Source organism: Triticum urartu, chromosome 2A (assembly GCF_056163025.1).
Source record: "Triticum urartu cultivar PI428250 chromosome 2A, HENAU_Tu73, whole genome shotgun sequence".
In the NCBI taxonomy this organism is placed as follows: Eukaryota; Viridiplantae; Streptophyta; class Magnoliopsida; order Poales; family Poaceae; genus Triticum; species Triticum urartu.
In genome coordinates, this window is record NC_141874.1 from 667,954,753 (window position 1) to 667,973,487 (window position 18,735).

The 18,735-nt window shown below is 43.7% G+C and overlaps 2 protein-coding genes and 1 long non-coding RNA gene across 4 annotated transcripts; 2 read left to right on the top strand and 1 right to left on the bottom strand.

Moving 5' to 3' along the window:
• The first annotated feature begins 1,253 nt into the window (after positions 1–1,253).
• Positions 1,254–6,219, top strand: LOC125533982 (uncharacterized). 2 transcript variants are annotated; one of them, XM_087540085.1, is made up of 15 exons: positions 1,254–1,621; positions 1,703–2,632; positions 2,801–3,019; positions 3,797–3,904; positions 3,998–4,039; positions 4,127–4,222; positions 4,297–4,389; positions 4,520–4,630; positions 4,707–4,745; positions 4,828–4,878; positions 4,970–5,047; positions 5,146–5,256; positions 5,439–5,489; positions 5,582–5,656; positions 5,769–6,219. In XM_087540085.1, the coding sequence occupies exons 1-15, from the start codon at positions 1,256–1,258 to the stop codon at positions 5,772–5,774; spliced, it is 2,376 nt and encodes a 791-aa protein (XP_087396211.1). In that variant the 5' UTR covers positions 1,254–1,255; the 3' UTR covers positions 5,775–6,219. The 2 variants fall into 2 exon arrangements, with proteins under 2 accessions (XP_087396211.1, XP_087396210.1); XM_087540084.1 differs by having other exon boundaries at positions 1,254–2,632.
• Positions 6,220–9,908: 3,689 nt separating this feature from the next.
• LOC147986557 (uncharacterized) lies at positions 9,909–13,370 on the bottom strand. Its single transcript, XR_015617304.1, has 2 exons — positions 12,954–13,370; positions 9,909–10,228 (listed from the first exon to the last, which is right to left on the bottom strand). It is a non-coding gene; the product is annotated as an uncharacterized LOC147986557 (long non-coding RNA).
• A 2,605-nt stretch (positions 13,371–15,975) lies between these two features.
• LOC147986558 (uncharacterized) lies at positions 15,976–17,031 on the top strand. Its single transcript, XM_087542056.1, has 3 exons — positions 15,976–16,262; positions 16,653–16,830; positions 17,020–17,031. The coding sequence occupies exons 1-3, from the start codon at positions 15,976–15,978 to the stop codon at positions 17,029–17,031; spliced, it is 477 nt and encodes a 158-aa protein (XP_087398182.1).
• Positions 17,032–18,735: the final 1,704 nt, after the last annotated feature.

Consider the following 18,735-nt stretch of genomic DNA (forward strand, 5'->3'; position numbering starts at 1 on the left):
CAATTCCTTTTTTTTGTTTCTACAACACAAAAAACCGTTTCCTAGCGATCTCGCTAGTACATGTGTGTTTCCTTGAGTTTTTTCACCCTTTTATTCTTTCTCCTTTTTTTGTTTTTCTTGGAAATGGGTCTATTTTTTTTACTTTCTTTCTTTCTTCTTTTCTACTAAGTGTGTGATTTTTTTTCAAAATTGTGAACTTTTTTTTTCAAATCGATGAACCTTTTTTCAAATTGATGATTGTTTTTTCAAATCGATGATTTTTTCAAGTTCATAAACTTTTTTTCAAAATCGATGAAATTGTTTTCGAATTGATGATTTTCTTTTCAAAATCAATGAACCTTTGTTCAAATCGATGAACTTTTTTTCAAAATCAATGAACTTTTTAGAAAATTGATAAGGTTTTTCAACTTGATTTCAAATTCAATGAACTTCTTTTCAAGTTTGATAAACTTTTTCGAATTTGATGAACTTTTTTTTCCAAATTCGATGAACTTATTGTAAATTTGATGGACTTTTATTCAAAATCAATGATTTTTTTCAATTTTGTGAACTTTTCTTAAAAAATAATGAACTTATTCAACTTCACGATCTTTTTGTATTATTCTGAAAATTCAAGTGATACAATACACATGCAATAAATAGCGCGGCTGCATGCTGTTATACTGTTGGCGCTTTTATCATTCACTGTAGTTGAGTTGGTTTAATTATTAGACGGGGGCTCGTACAGGAAGGCATTGGCGCGAGTTCGAATCCTGAAAGGACCACATTTTTTGCTGTTTTCCCGCTACACCGCGTCCCGAGCCTTGTTGGGCCAGGCCCAAGTGGGCATCGCGTGGGCACAAGGACGCGTCAGCGGCGCTAAAGGCGCGGTTTAGGAGCTCCCGGTTAGGAGCTCTCCTGAAGCGCCGATTGGAAGGAAAAAACAGTGTTAAAAGGGCCGACAGACAAGAGCGGCGTGGTGGTGCCGCGTGCCATATATGGGCCGTGGCGTGCCGGACCTGGGCCGTGAATAAAAGGGCGTGCCAGACCTAGGCCGTGTCCGACCCTTTTTATTCTCGTGCCGGGCCATGCCCGACCTAAAGATCCGTGCCCACCGATCGACCTTAAAAGCACGGCCTCCAGGTTTGCGCCCTCTCCAGGATCGCCGTCTGTCGAGGGAACGCCTCGGATCGCCACTGATAACACCGCCGGTACCCCTCTGTGACCTTATAGCCCAATTTGTTTTTGTCTGGATGTTTTTTTTGTAACATTATTGATGTTGTGTGTTCATCTCCATTGTAGGTTAGGGTTTGGAGAGATGCAGCAGTGCCACGGAAAGGACAAGGCGGCTACCAGCGCGATGCCGAACCACTCAAAGGGCACGGCAGCTGCGAGCGCGATGCCGTACCACGTCAAGGACAAGGCGGCTACGATCGCCATGCAGCCGAAGCAGGTCTTTGCAGACGAGAACATCGTGCAGGAGCCCTTAGCACATCCTGATCGAATCCGACAAAGGGGGTTGAACAGGTTGCCGTCGCTTCGTGGAAAGGAGATGGCAGACACACGCTCAAGCTTTCTGTTGTCACGGAAGCACCTTGGAAAGGAGAGATCGCCGTCGCTGTCGCACAAGCTAAAGGAGAAGGTGGATACAGGCTTGATTCCACACATGCATAATGCAAAGGTGAAGATGTACCCCTCTGATCAGTTCCGCCATCATATACAGGGTATCCAGCGGCCTGTCAAGACTGAATCACGTCTTGCCAGAGAGATGTCTCAGAAGCGAAGGGAGAAGGTGGATACAGGTCCGGTTCCACGGAAGCATGGTGCAATGGAGAAGACGTGCGTTTCTGATCAGGATATGTGGCCTTTCAAGACTGAAGCATGTCTTGCCGGAGAGATGTCTCAGAAACGAATGGAGAAGGTGGATACAGGCTCGAATCCACAGAAGCATCATGCAATGGAGAAGACGTGCACTTCTGATCAGGATATGTGGCCTTTCAAGACTGAAGCATGTCTTGCCGGAGAGATGTCTCAGAAGCGAATGGAGAAGGTGGATACAGGCTCGAATCCGCAGAAGCATAATGCAAAGGAGAAGAATCAGGATATGTGGCCTTTCAAGACTGAAGCATGTCTTGCCAGAGAGATGTCTCAGAGGCGAATGGAGAAGGTGGATACAGGCTCGAATCAACAGAAGCATAGTGCAGAGAAGAAGACGTGCCCCCCTGATCAGCTCTGCCCACATACACATGGTATCCAGCGAAAAGAGCGTCTTTCTGTAGAGAAGAAGCACACAAAAAGCAATACATCTTTTCCAGCGAAAAGAACATCTCCACAACTCAGAACAAGAACAAGTTACCGCTGTTCCGATGCGGGTACCAGTCGTCCCATCGATGCTCATGACCATGGCAACACTGGTGCTATCCAGGAACAGAAACAAGTATATGCCGCAACACAGGTAGATGAAGATGTGGGCGACATAATCCAGAAGCTGAACGAACTGGGCTTGGGAGAGGACATCGAGTTTGAGGAATACTATGGATACTTGCAGCAGCTGCCTCCCGACCCCCGTGTTGATACCTACACTGAATTGAACCTTGAGGATTACTTTAACATGGACCTCCGCCATGCGGTGTATCGCATCAGATCCTACAAGGTTCGATCCATCCATGCCTCTGTTTTTCAGTCATCTATTAGAAGTTGTTCAATCTGTACATCTGTGTTCCTTGTGACTTTATGTTACTTGTTCTATCCTACTTATGCTGGTTTCTTTAAACTCCCATCCATATTTAATTTGATCCAGTGGTGATATCATTGCCTACAGTTGTTAAAAAAGGAGTCCAATAATGAGTTGTGCTGTGATGAACTGAAAGAGTGCCCTATGGAGCTTCTTGACAGAGAAGAATTTCCTACAGATTTCCTTGTGAAGATGCGATATTTTAGCTTCTTCGACAATGACGGCATATTAGACTGGTTCTTCGACCCTGATCTCTGCAAGCTTGCTTGCGTGAATGACTACCAGCGTCTAGTCCCTCGGAAGCATGTACGTATATAATTTGATAACCGAGTGTTCCTGTGATCATTTAATTGCCTTAGGTGTTCCATTGTGTTAGTATGGCTAGTTAGGTCCATTTCTCTGAATTTGGAAACCATGCTATATACACAAGTGAGACATTATGTGGACTACTTCCAGAAAGGGTTGAAAAGTTATTTATTTATCTACTTATTTAAGGATCTAGATTGCAGTGCAATATACACAGTTACTGATGAGTTCATGATACATCTACAGAGTGTTAATTGTCATCTTGGATGGACATTTCATAGTGTTATATGCTGGAAAATGTATATCATCAAATCATCGGCCTCTGAAAACCGGCTAATCAACTACTTTAACATAGCCCCAATCCAGAATATTTTTCTTTCCACTTTATTGCCTTAATAGAGGCTCACCATTTTTTAGTATAGTAGTCATATGCATTTTTTCCTGTTGGAAATGGTAGTTTATTTTAAAGGAACCAACAGATTTGTTTACTTTTATGAATAATATAGTATGTTTTTGCTAGCCCTATATCAAACCCTTTTGTTTTCCACCCCTTGCTATTTACAGTTTGTTACTCCCTCCGTTCACAAATATAAGATGTTTTGGATATTTTAATAGACTACATACGGATTGAAATGAGTGAACAAACTAAAACGTGTCTATGTACATCCAATTCAGAAAAAAGTTAGAACATCTTATATTTGTGAATGGAGGGAGTATGTTATAATTGTCATTCTATAAAACATTCTGACCACCCTCTTTCCCTTCATTTTGATGCAGAGTGCTTATGAGTACGCTGGTTGGGTTGTGTACCGCGGTTACCTCCATAGCTACGAGATGCAACATGAATACATCGAGTACTTCGAAACATTATTAAGGGAACTTAAGGTATACATGCATTGCAAGTCAAGCAAGACTAGCTACCTGCAACGATTGGATTTTTGTTCGGGGACTAAACCATTTTTTCTATTCTTGGTACAGTGGTTGAAAGATTGTCTACCGAGCAAGTTTTCACCTCTTACTGTAAGTGCATGACCACACAAAAGATCATGAATGGCAATGTTTCTGTATATGCTGCACCACCATGGTAATTCCTTTGTTCTTTATTAGGTAGGCAAGATACGCACCAGAGGAATTTATCAAGCAACTAAGATCGCCACTCGCTTTTCCAAGATCACAACTCATTTAGCTCGTATTGGCTTCCGTGTATGATCTCTAACACACTCACTAATGTATTTTTTGTGTGGTTTGCATCTAACAGTTCCATTCTTTCTATGCAGGATTGTTTTAACTACATGTGCATTGAGGCTACTTGGTGTAACGGGTCCGATGGTCTCTATTTCGAGATTTGGAAGCGGGTCACTCAACAGAAGGTTAACATTCAGCACTGTAAACCAGTGTCCTGCACACTCTTTGATTATCCATGTAATTCTGATTAATTCCTGGTGTTAATGAACTCTGTACATGCTTGGTAATGTATTTTTTTTCCTCGACAATGCACAGGAGAGTTTCAGAGATAGCTTGAAGGAAGTCTATAAGCTGAACAAGTGTCCATCACTACAAGATAGCATAAAATATGCCATGGAGCATGACTGTTCCATGATGGAAACGGCGGTGGGCTCTTCTTCACAGATAATTTTCAAGTCTAAAATTCATGACATGCATGCTTATCTCTTTTGCATCTTTTCAGTTTCTTCGTTGCACGGTAGGGGCAGGCATTACAAAGGAAGTAAGTACTGTGATATGCATGTGAGATTGATCCAGTGGATTATGTGTTTGTATATTTGATTTGTTTTCACGTCTTGCCTTAGGTACCAGAGGATAAAGCTCAGGAGTTGATTGCAGAGGCAGTTGAAAAGCTGGTACTGTGCTTGAATGAAATTGCATCTTGCTATATCCATGCCTATTTCAAAGATACCATTATGCTAAGCGAAAATCATTTTTTTTATTCAGAGGATAAAACCCAAATTCTATGATGGGTATATCAGAAAGAAGATCGACATTGCCAAAGCTATAGGAATGATTACTGAGGTACACTATCCTAATATTTGTTTGTAATTGCGCCTAATTTGATATATTCTCTGTTCATGGCAACCAAGTTATATGTGTGCTCTAATTGCAATGCACAGGATAGTTCCACAGATACTTTGAAGGACGATTATAAGCTGAACAAGTGTCCGTCATTCCAACATAGCATAAAATATGCCTTAGAGGAGGACTGTTCTGTGAGGGAATGGATGGTAGGCTCTTCTTCGATACTCCTTCAAGTCTAAAACATTTTTGTAACATGCATGGTTATCTATTCTGCTTGCTTCCTTCATCTTTTCAGTTTTCAATCAAGTACTGTGATATGCATGTGGGATTGTATCCAGTGGATTATATGTTCTTATATTTGATTTGATTTCATGTCTGATTGCCTTAGGTATCAGAGGATAAAGCTCAGGAGTTGATTGCAGAGGCAGTTAAAAAGCCGGTATGTACTGTTGAATGAAATTGCATCTTTGCTATATACACGCTTATGTCAAAAATACCATTGTGCTAAGCGCATATCATTTATTTATTCAGAGGATAAAACCCGAATTCTGTGATGATATCAGTGAGAAGATAGAAATTGCCAAACCTGTCGAAACGATCACTGTGGTATGCCATCCTAACCTTCATTTGTAATTGTGCATAACATGGTATCTTCTGCGTTTATGGTACACAAATTATACGTGTACTCTAACAATGTTCATATGATTTGATTTTGTAGGAATGAGAAGACCTAATGGGTATCGCTTTTCATAGTTGGAGCTGCCATTTGCTCAAGATGTCCTTTTCTTGGGTTTGCTGTACTTTGCCTGCTGCAATGAACAATAAACTAGACCAGACTTCAAGCGCCAAGTACAAACACTAGTATAATACTAGTAGGCTACTACTGTAGATGGATGGTTTGTCCGGAGTGTTCCTACAACCTCATCATGCGATGTTTATGTGCCACTTGTCTGCTTTTCTATTTATATGGCCACTTGGCTGAGCCATGGCTATCAGGCCTTGCTGCATGCGTTACATGGGGCTGTATTTGTGCAACTAATAGGAAGTGCGGCTTGCCGCACCGCCTGCCCCAGCCATATCCAGCCTGGTAAAACATGGCTTATTAAAGGTTCATAAAAACGAAGTGATCCGTACTACATGCCCCTTATTAATAGGAAAGCATGGTATATCAAAAGCAAGGTTCAATAAGTTATTACCAAAAGAAAGCTACGAATGATCAGTCATCTACTATTACCTCTGGATGATGCGTCATAGTATTAAGCTCAACGTGGACAATACATCAAAGCTTATCATATTAGATACACACAACGCGATTTTACATCACCGGTACAACAGCTCATTAATTAAAATAACGACTGATATAAGCTATTTTACATAGCATACATATATTGTGCAAAACAGTAAACATCATATCTTGGATAGAAAACTGCAAGTCATCCTTGTATGATGTACTCCCTCTGTAAAGAAATATAAGAGTGTTTTAGATAACTAAAATAGTGATCTAAACGCTCTTATATTTCTTTATAAAGGGAATACCAAGCAAAATAAAATACATACGCATCTTGATAGAGATTTGGATAGCCAGCACAATCTGCCATCACCCTCCTAAATCAGATGCCTAAAAGGCTAAAACAATCTAGAAATATAAAGTTGGCCCCGGGTGCATATCTGGTGATATGGTAATAATTAAATTTCTAAGAAAAAATGAGTTAATGGTAATACCAATGAATTAGTAGTTGCTAAGAAGGAATGAATTAGTTGTATTGGTATTACACTTGAAAATAAATAAAATATAAAAAATCAAATAATAACACAATTTGCACAAAAATGCGATTTTTTTTAGAAAAATACAAGAATAAGTCTATAATTGTGAAAGTTTCGCAAAACACAGGTTTCTAAGATGAAATTAATTAGTGGCATTTTTATAACCCTTAAAGAAGAAAGAAAATGGAAATTTTTAAAAAATCAAACTAATAAATTTTACAAGGAAGATGAATTAGTGGCATTGATATTATAAGGAAGAATAAGTTAGTGGCATTGGCATTACCCTCAAAGAAGAATGAAAAATGAAAAAGAAACTAAAACAAAATCAAAAGAATGAAGTTTTATAAGGAAGAATAAATAAGTGGCAATGGTATTACCCTTTAAGAAGAAAGAAAATGAAATAAAAACTACAACAAATCAAAATAATGAAGTTTTCTAAGAAGGAATGGATTATTGACATTCATATTACCCTTTAAGATGAAGCAAATTAAAAAAGGAAATGAAACAGATAATGGAAAAAAATGCACAAAATTTACACAATTTTTTTGCTTTTTCATTATGTGCAAGAATAAGCATATAATAGTTGAACATTTGCAAAACATAAGTTTTCTAAGAAAGAATTAATTAGTGACAATGGTATTACCCTTTAAGAATAAAATAATGTGAAAAAATAATGACAAAAATTGTAAATTTTCATAATCTGCAACAATGAGCATATAATAGTGGAATTTTTGCAAATAAGAAGTTTCCTAAGAAGGAACGAGTTAGTGGCATCTGTATTTTTCCCTTAAAGAAGTAATAAACTAAAATAAAAACTAAACAAATTAAAATAATGAAGTTTTAAGGAAGAATAAACTAGTGGCATTGGTACCACTCTTTAAGAAGAAAATCAAAATAGCTTGCACACAACTTTGCACTAAAATTGCACCTTTTAAATATGCAATGAATAAACGTAGAATAGAGTAATTTTCACACTCTAGTGTGATTTACACACATGCTCTATAGTACTTGAGTGTATATATTTGCACTCATCCAACATGTAAAAAGTACCCATGCAAAAAAGACAGGCTAAAAAATAAAAAGAAAATCAAAGGCAAAAATGCTTAAAAAACAGGTAATGTATAACGGGCTTCACATAAAAAAATCGATTTACCTCGAACAGGAGCAAGTCAAAAAATTCATCCTAAGAAAAAAATTGACTTAGCGCAAACAAGGTTAAGTAAAAAATTCAGCCTATGATTTAATTATTATTTTTATTTTTTGCGGGAAAGCCTATGAAAAATATTGACTTACCCAAAACAGGGTAAGTAAAAAATCAGCCTAAACACACATACGAGAAACCTTTTTTTAGCGACTTACATATAGCTCTAGTGCTATTTTATCAGGGAGAAGCCAGAAACGTTTCTTCCTTTGAAATTTTCAACCGGGCCGTGGTCAGCGTCTAGAGATAGTCGAGCCGAAGGTATCTTTCATGGAAGTAGACGGCGAACGGTCAACTCGCCTTACCGGTTGACCTTCAAAGGAGAAGACTAGTATGCATGCACGGCAGTCCCGTGGCATCTACGCACAGGCATGGGAAGTCAAGCTCGCAGGGTGTTCGTGTCCGGATCGCACAGCCTAACCTGATGGCAACCGAGACGTCTCACATGAGAAGCCGGCGACGACGTTCGTGTCATGAGCGTTGGTGTTGGTCCGTTCACAAAAACTTATCTAGCTAGTCAACCAGACAGACACTTGCACGTCAAGGAATTAGTTAGATTATTCGACATGGTTAGTGGGCGCCCGAGCGCCCACTGGTAGGAACTAGCGCTCATCTAAATATGGAAAATTGCAGCTGACGCAGACGACCGCAGTTTACTAAAAAAACCATGTCCTCGCGTGCATTTATTTGGGGATCCAAAAAGTTTAAAAACCTGTAACTTCTGATTTAAGTGTCGAAATTCAATTTTGATTTCACATTTGGCTTTCTCGCGACAAGTTCTTCGAAACTAGATCTCATATAGATACGTTTTGTCGAACTTTTTTTAAGGCAACTTTGGATACGATGGAGGCAACTTTAGTGCTATAGAAAAGCAACTTCAATTTTTTTCCAATAGGACCGCCTATTAGGTTGGTTTGTGTAAAAAATGAGAAAATCACAAACACAACATGATGCACCTTTAGTGCTACATATGTAAAAGTCTAAGTTCACCATTGATGGGGTTATTGGAGGCAAAACAGGAACAATAACTTTCATATCGTTATGCACTTGAGTATCACATAATTTTTTTTAGCAATTTTTGGGGTGTTTTCGTGCAATTCTAGTGCATTCAACAAGCAACTCATGTGTGTTTCCTATTGGTTGGTTTGTGTAGAATGAGAAAATCAAGAAAATGTGTGCAAGTCCAACTCATCTTGTGTGTGTATGCAACTATATACATTTGCATATAACAATTGTTCTAGCAAACTCTAAGCAACTGCCGCCCCTAGCAGAAATCCACGCAACTGTTCTAGCAAGATCCAAAGCCACTATTCCTAGCAAAAAAATCCAAGCTATTGTCCTAGAAAATCCAAGCAATTGTAATACCAAAAAGCAATGCAAAATTGTTTATAGAAAAACCAAGCAAATGTATTACCAAATAGCAATGCAAAATTATTCTAGCATAACCAAGCAACTATCCTACAAAACCAAGCAACTATACTATCCAATTCAAGCAACTGCATTACTAAATAACAACTATGAAAAAATTGTCCTAGCAAAACCAAGCAACTGTCCCTAGCATTCCTACTTAGATTGTCTACTTTAGACAGAAAAAACGTATGACCAACTTGAATAGCCTTTGTGGACAACTATCTTACCCCCCTCCCCTCCCATGCAACTTATCCATTCTAACAAAAATCCAAAACAAGTCAATTACAAAGAAAACATAAAATGAAAATTGTTCTAGCAAAATAATCCAAGCAACTGTCTACCAAAACAAAGCAACTATATTACAAAAAACACAAATGCAAAAACCTGTTCAAAATGAATCCAAACATGTGACGCCCCCGATTCAATCATACACTAATCATACACGCAAACATGTACGATCGAGATCAGGGACTCACGGAAAGATATCACAACACAACTCTAAAAATAAATAAGTCATACAAGCATCATAATACAAGCCAGGAGTCTCGAGGGCTCGAATACAAGTACTCGATCATAGACGAGTCAGCGGAAGCAACAATATCTGAGTACAGACATAAGTTAAACAAGTTGCCATAAGATGGCTAGCACAAACTGGGATACAGATCGAAAAAGGCGCAGGCCTCCTGCCTGGGATCCTCCTAACTACTCCTGGTCGTCGTCAGCGGGCTGCACATAGTAGTAGGCACCTCCGGTGTAGTAGGAGTCGTCGTCAACGGTGGCGTCTAGATCCTGGGCTCCGGCATCTGGTTGCGGCAACCAGGTAGAAGGGAAAGGGGGAAAAGAGGAAGAAAGGCAACCGTGAGTACTCATCCAAAGTACTCGCAAGCAAGGAGCTACACTACATATGCATGGGTATATGTGTAAAGGGCCATATCGATGGACTGAACTGCAGAATGCCAGAATAAGAGGGAGATAGCTAATCCTGTCGAAGACTACGCTTCTGGCAGCCTCCGTCTTGCAGCATGTAGAAGAGAGTAGACTGAAGTCCTCCAAGTAGCATCGCATAGCATAATCCTACCCGGCGATCCTCCCCTCGTTGCCCTGTTAGAGAGCGATCACCGGGTTGTATCTGGCACTTGGAAGGGTGTGTTTTATTAAGTATCCGGTTCTAGTTGTCATAAGGTCAAGGTACAACTCTGGGTCGTCCTTTTACCGAGGGACACGACTATTCGAATAGATAAACTTTTCTGCAGGGGTGCACCACATTTCCCAACATGCTCGATCCCATTTGGCCGGACACACTTTCCTGGGTCATGCCCGGCCTCGGAAGATCAACACGTCGCAGCCCCACCTAAGCACAACAGAGAGGTCAGCACGCCGGTCTAAATCCTATGCGCGCAGGGGTCTGGGCCCATCGCCCATTGCACACCTGCACGTTGCGTACGCGGCCGGAGAGCAGACCTAGCAACCTCCATTACAAAGGAAGTCACGTTACGCGGTCCAACCCGGCGCGCACCGCTCAGTCGCTGACGTCACGAAGGCTTCGGCTGATACCACGACGTCGAGTGCCCATAACTGTTCCCACATAGTTGGTTAGTGCGTATAGGCCAGTGGCCAGACTCAGATCAAATACCAAGATCTCGTTAAGCGTGTTATTTTGAAGTAACCGCGAACGCCGACAGGGCCAGGCCCACCTCTCACCTAGGTAGTTTCAACCTGCCCTGTCGTTCCACCACAAAGATCCACCCAGAGGGCCGTCGGGACAAAGGTCCTTTCAGCCCCCAATCCGTGAATCACTCGCGGGTACTCCTCGAGCCGACCCGACTTTAGTCACCACATGTATCATGTATAAAGTATATAGTATATACCCGTGATCACCTCCCGAGTGATCACGACCCGATAGTATAGCACAGCAGACGGACAAGAATGTAGGGCCACAGATGGAATACTAGCATCCTATACTAAGCATGTAGGATTGTAGGTAAAGATAACAACAGTAGTAGCAAGGACAGGCTATGCAGCAGTATATGATTAATGGAAAGCAGTAACAGGCTACACTACTCTAATGCAAGCAGTATAGAGAAGAATAGGCGATATCTGGTGATCAAGGGGGGGGGGCCTTGGCTTGAAGCTCAGCCGAGAAGGAGGGGTCGTCAACACCGTAGCCGACCGGGGCAGCAGCGGCGTCGGTCTCGCAGTCTACCGGAAAGAAGAGGGGGAAGAAACAATAAATATAATGCAAACATAAGCATGACGATGCATGACATGACTACGAGCGGTGTTAGGTGTGCCCTAACGCGGTAGTAGGTGATACCGGCGAAGGGGGGAAACATCCGGGGAAGTATCCCCGGTGTTACGCGCTTTCGGACAGATGAGCCGGAGGAGCAAAGTTGCGTGTTCGCTATGCTAGGGATGTGTGGTAGACAAACAGGCTGCGTATCCGGATTCGTCTCGTCGTTCTGAGCAATTTTCATGTATAAAGTATTTTCATCCGAGTTACGGTTTATTTTATATTAATTTTCAAAGTTTTAACAATATTCTGGAATTATTTAATTTGAAAATTTAAATAGAAAATCTTTTGTCACAAGGGGCTCTACTAAACGGTGTGTATGGCAGTGGGGCCATAGGTTGGGTTTGACCCAGTCAATTTGACTGGTCAACAGAGGGTTTGTGGCCCACATGTAATAGGAACATTAGTAACTAGGGATTAAACTAACAAGGTCCCACATGTCATTGAGTGGCCTTTTAACTAAAAGGATTTTAGTGCGTGAGACCACCTGTCATGGACAGGTTAGGCTGAACTAAACCTAACTAAGCTAATTAGCACTAAGCAATTTGGATAGGGCCGGCCACATCTCCAGAGAGCTAGTCAGCCTTTTGGCTAGGCTGCACGCTTGCACAGGAGGGCGCCCGGTGGCCTTGTGTAGCAGCAGCAACAGGTAGCAGGGGCATCAACCAGTAGCAGCGCAGCAGGGGAACACGGGCGGCCAAGGCAGCAGAGCAGAGAGCATCGGCAGCACATACTAGCAGCAGTAGTAAGCAGAGCAGCAATAGCAGGAGCTGCAGCGGCACGCAGAAGCAGGGGCCGCGGGCGGCTGCGGGGGCGCGCCTGACGCAGCCAGGGCGGGCGACGGCGAGCGCCGGGAGCGGCGGACGCGCGCGCAGAAGGGCGTGGTGCAGCGGCGAGGTGCGACGGACGCAGGGCTGTGGTGGCACACGTGCGCGGGTGGACGCGGGACTGGGTGTGGTCAGGGGCTCGCGAGCACAAAGCGCCGGACGCGGCGACGACGAACACGGGTTTGATCGGGCGCGACGCTATAGCTCAAAATCGAGCGAACCTAGAGGCTAGTCTACATCTACATGGGCACGGGAACACTCCCGTGTGCCTAGCTGGCCCCGGGACGTCCTGTAGCCACGGCGGGGAGCACCACAGCGGCGGCGCGTTTTGGCCGGAGCAAACGAAGACGACGACGGGACTATGACTATGGATCGAGAGCGGTTAGGAAGGGGAAACGTAGCGCAGCTCACCGCGAGTCGGAAGAGGAGCTCGAGGAGGCCGGGGATGCAGTGAAGGCAACGGATTTGTCCATGGCGCCGCGTTGGCCGGAGGTTGAGGACGACGGCGATGGCGTGCGTACGGGGCCTCCTAGCTCGAGCACATAGGCGAGGGAGAAGGAGACGACGATGGCGGAGCTTTTGGACATCTTGGCGTGACGAGGGGAGGTCGATGGCCGCGTGATCGACGCGGCAACGGTGAGCATGAGCTTCGGGGCGGACGAAATCGAGAAGTAGAGAGGGGAACGAAGGGAAATGGGCGTTAGGGTTTGCCAGGGGTCGCGGGGGGTCCTTTTAGGGGCGTCGGGGAAGTCGGGGATGGCCGGCACGTGGCCGGGGTGCCATGGATGCCCGCCACGGCCTCCCTGCCTCCTGTAGCAGGAGGTGGGAGATGACCCAGGTGGTTTGGGCCAAGTTCTATGCACTTGGGCCTAGAGTGCATCATAGGTTAGTTTCAATTTTGTTTTATTTTAATTTTTCTTGGTTTTACATTTTGCCTTAGATTTGCGTTTAGTTTGTGTACTAAATGAATTTTGCCAGGGCTGAAACTTAGAACATAACTCCAATGCAATATTGTGGTGCTCTAAAAAAAGTCTCAGGGCATTTGGAAAAATGTTTAGACATTTTTGGAATTTGAAAAGGCCAAGTTATTTGCTGTTGGTTTATTTGAATTATTTTCAGGGGCATTTTGGGACTTTTACTGATGTTGTTTCCCTTGATATAATTACTTAGGGATTATCAAAAAAATTATGAACTATTTTTTTGCATGTTTGAAGATTAAATATTTGACTTGTTTTTTTAAATTAGATTAGAATTGATTTTCAGACAAGTGGCAATTAGCATAGTAGTCATGATGACATGGCCACCATTAGGGCGAGATTACTGTAGCATGATTCTCGGGGTGTTACAAAACAACTGTCCCAAAAAATCACGAGAACTTGACAATGATAATTACTTGCCTAACAATGATGCCCGGTTTGCATGTCATCGCTAATTAGTTGACTATGATACCAGGACAAGTTGTTTGTCGGTTTAGCTCATGCTGCATGTACTCTGAAACATAGTGTTGGCATACTCGATTGTGTGGTAGACAACTTATATGTGAATTTAGTGAACATCATGGTCATGGGAGGCAACTTATTAAGGACTTCTCCTTCATAGGCAATTATAGTAGGCAAACTAAGAAGAGTTGCTTTCCTATAACACTAAAGTTGCCTCTCCAGCACCCAAAGTTGCTCAGAAAAAAAGTTCGTCGAAATATACCCATATGGGATCTAGTTTTGAAGAACTCGCTGTGAAAAACCCAATGGTGAAAACGAATCTCAATTCCGATACTCGAATCAAAAGTTATGGCTTTTTAAATTTTGTAAAACCCAAATAAATGCACATATTTTTTCTTTATTGACTTGTGTTTGGATGGGACGAGGACCAGATAGTTTCCTTTTTTGTACTATAATGATGACACGCATCCTTTATGGCAGGTCTGCTCAGATGCAATGTGAGTTTTTTTGGTCACATAGTGTGTGCGCTTGGGAAGCCCAATTAGCGCAGCTGCACTGATAGACTAGCCACAATGGGTAGTAACATAGACTAGTAACATGCCCATGTTATTAGTCTACGTTACTACCTCTGTAGTGGGGAGTAACATATGTGTGGTAATATGCAACACTTTATTTATTAGAATATAGACGCATCTTGTCTTGATATGTGTGATGTTACTTAGACTAGCCACAGTGGGAGTAACTTCAGCAGTAACATCGAGTCCAACTCAGCAAATTTGCTTATGTGGCAATGAGTTAATGAGGAGAGAGGTAGTTGTAGTAACTTAGCTAGTTACCGTAACATCACATGTCCCAATGCAATATGAGTCTATAACCTAATAAATGAATCTTTGCATGTTACCACACTTAAGTTACTACCCATTATGAATGTAGTAACATAGTCTAGGGATATGTGTATGTTACTAGTGTATGTTACTCTCCATTGTGGCTAGTCTTATACTACTAGTAACTAGATATGTTATTACTTTCCTCTCTTTCTTCATTTATTACTTGCCACATCATCTATTTTATCTAGATGCGTGTGATGTTACTCCCACTGTGGGTAGTCTTAAGCACCAGCGCGCCGCCGCGCCACGGCTGTGCTGCACCTGCACTGTCCAAGAAGCAAGAATAAACGGATATCTTTTTGGAACGTCGCTGCTGTAGCTGGTGATCGAGTGCGCACATGCCTTGTTTTTCTAGGGAGAGTGCGCACATGTTGTCTGGTGACATTCCCGGAAGCACCGTGCCGGCCGAGCCCCCTCCCTATAAAACCATCTCCGGCTAGACGTCGTCAGTTACGAGAACAACCCCAACAGAAATCACTTCCATTCGATCCGCTCACATCACAAAAAATACTCTCAAGCCTTCGATCGCTTTAGTTGTTCACCATTAGCTCTCAGATGGCCAAAGCCACGCTTATGTGCCACCTGGGCCCCCACCTCTTCGCCGCTGTCGATCCGGCGTCCGGGCTCACCGCAAGCGTGAGGGGCATCATGCCCGCCACCGCGAGGATCTTCCCCACGCGGATGGCCACCACCGAGGCCGCCACCCCGCGTGCCAAACAAGAAGATTACGCCGAAAGCCCCCAGGCGGCCGCGACTCGAGAGCAGCAGAACAAGAGGGCTGTGGCGAGATTGCGGTGAGTTATTTACCCAAAACCACTACACTTGGGGCTAGGGAAACAGGTCAGTACCAGATTTGAGCCATGTCACAAAAACCACCAACTCTGAGACTAATCAGTAATGCGGAGCACTGACTGGCCGATTTAGCCGCGGAAACAGCGAAGCCGATAGGTGGGACCCACCTGTCGGGTCGACGTGGCGCGGGCTGATGAACGACATTAGACGGAGGGCGACGGACGTTTCGCTGCCCGTGTATTAGGTCATGCGCCCGCCATTTCCCTCTCCAATCCCCGATTCAGTTTCCTCCCGCGCGTTCCTCCTGCTCTATTCATGGCGACCAGCTCCGGCGGCGGCGATGGCGGAGAAGGTGTGGACGGCTCCGGCGGCGGTGGCCATTCTAACGGTGGCCACCGCCCGCAATGCGATCCCGATGGCAAGTGGGGCCCCAACCCTGATGGCGATTCGGACTCGACGGCGGCTTGGGGAAAAGCTGTCCTGCCGCCGCCGTCCCAGTATGCGGAGGAGGCAGAGAAGGCTTCCACGGAGGCAGAGAAGTCGTCGTCCGCGGCTGTTTCGTTGGGTGAGGAAGTACCCCCCTTGCATCCATCTCAACCCAGGTAAATCTCAGTGCAAAATACCTAGGGTTAGGGTCTAGCAATACCGCTTTGTTAGGATACCTAGTGTTAGTTCTAGCTGTACCTAGGGTTAGGCCTAGTTGATTGTAGCAATATTGTGAGTTCTAATATTGTGTTGAATATGTCATAGTTTTTATTGTGCTACTGAATGGGGAACTGCATTTTATTATCTGAATATTATACATAGATCTTAATGACATTTTATTATTCTCATACATAGATCTTAGTGAATGAGGAACTGCTTATTAATCACATTTTTCTGTTATTTTTGCTGTGAATATGTCATAGTTTTTATTGATGTTATTCAGTGTTGTTTGTACTGAATATTTTAACTGTACTGAAAATGTTGTTATTTTGTTTTGTCTTGTGTAGGCCTGAGGAGCCATGGTCATTATATTTCCAGTTTCCTTCTAAAGATGCTGCCAGAAAGTATGCCCTTCTGAAGATGTATGAGAGAGACATCACTTATGGCAGTTTGCTTAATGTGCTGGTCAGAAATGGATATGGAAGTGATGACAATATTTGCTACCTGAGGAAGGATGGTGTCGTGGTATTTCTCACGGGGGGCTTGCGAGTCGACAGATGCCACAAGGGCTTAGTGTGTGGGTAAGACTGCTGCTGATAGGCCCGAGAGCGGGTATGCGAGTAGCACGCGGTGGTTTACCCAGCTTCGGAGCTCTCCGGAGAGATAATACTCCTACTGCTGCATGTCTGAGCGTATCTGGTATATCTGGTACAGAGTTGCTCCTAGAGTTGTATCTGAGGTCAGTGCCATAGGCATCTGGCCTCGTATATATGCGGGTGGCCAGATGAGCATGCAAGCTCTAGTGGCCGAATGGCACTTGGCCGTGGGTGTGTACGTGAGAGTGTGTATGAATGGATGGATGGATGTGGGCGTGAGCTAGCTAGCCATCTTGCTAGCTAGCATGCATGCGTGGGAGTGAATGGCCAAGAGGCCATAGAGGCGCCCCTGGCCGTGAGCCTCCCCTGGTGCTCCTTATAAAGGGGAGCCCAGGGGACAAGGGATGGCCCATGTGACCAACTTCACTATTTGGGAGACAACGATGTGACATCTCACACCTGCTATAGTATATCTGAAGGAAATATGCCCTAGAGGCAATAATAAAGTTATTATTTATTTCCTTATATCATGATAAATGTTTATTATTCATGCTAGAATTGTATTAACCGGAAACATAATACATGTGTGAATACATAGACAAACAGAGTGTCACTAGTATGCCTCTACTTGACTAGCTCGTTAATCAAAGATGGTTATGTTTCCTAACCATGGACAAAGAGTTGTTATTTGATTAACGGGATCACATCATTAGGTGAATGATCTGATTGACATGACCCATTCCATTAGCTTAGCACCCGATCGTTTAGTATGTTGCTATTGCTTTCTTCATGACTTATACATGTTCCTATGACTATGAGATTATGCAACTCCCGTTTGCCGGAGGAACACTTTGTGTGCTACCAAACGTCACAACGTAACTGGGTGATTATAAAGGTGCTCTACAGGTGTCTCCAAAGGTACATGTTGGGTTGGCGTATTTCGAGATTAGGATTTGTCACTCCGATTGTCGGAGAGGTATCTCTGGGCCCTCTCGGTAATGCACATCACATAAGCCTTGCAAGCATTGCGACTAATGAGTTAGTTGCGGGATGATGGATTACGGAATGAGTAAAGAGACTTGCCGGTAACAAGATTGAACTAGGTATTGGATACCGACGATCGAATCTCGGGCAAGTAACATACCGATGACAAAGGGAACAACGTATGTTGTTACGCGGTCTGACCGATAAAAGATCTTCGTAGAATATGTAGGAGCCAATATGAGCATCCAGGTTCCGCTATTAGTTATTCACCGGAGATGTGTCTCGGTCATGTCTACATTGTTCTCGAACCCGTAGGGTCCGCACGCTTAAGGTTTCGATGACAGTTATATTATGAGTTTATGCATTTTGATGTACCAAAGTTTGTTCGGAGTCTCGGATGTGATCACGAACATGACGAGGAGTCTCGAAATGGTCGAGACATAAATATTGATATATTGGAAGCCTATATTTGGATATCGGAAGTGTTCCGGGTGAAATCGGGATTTTACCGGATTACCGGGAGGTTACCGGAACCCCCCGGGAGGTATATGGGCCTTAGTGGGCCTTAGTGGAAGAGAGGAGAGGTGGCCAGAGATGGGCCGCACGCCCCTCCCCCTTGGTCCGAATAGGACAAGGAGAGGGGGCCGGCCCCCCTTCCTCCTCTCTCTCCTCTTTCCCCCCCTCCGCGAATCCTATTCCAACTAGGAAAGGGGGGAGTCCTACTCACGGAGGGAGTAGGACTCCTCCTAGTGCGCCTCCTCTTGGCCGGCCGGCCCCCCCTTTGAGCCTCTATGTACGGAGGCAAGGGGCACCCCTAAGGAGACAAGTTGATCCACATGATCATATTCTT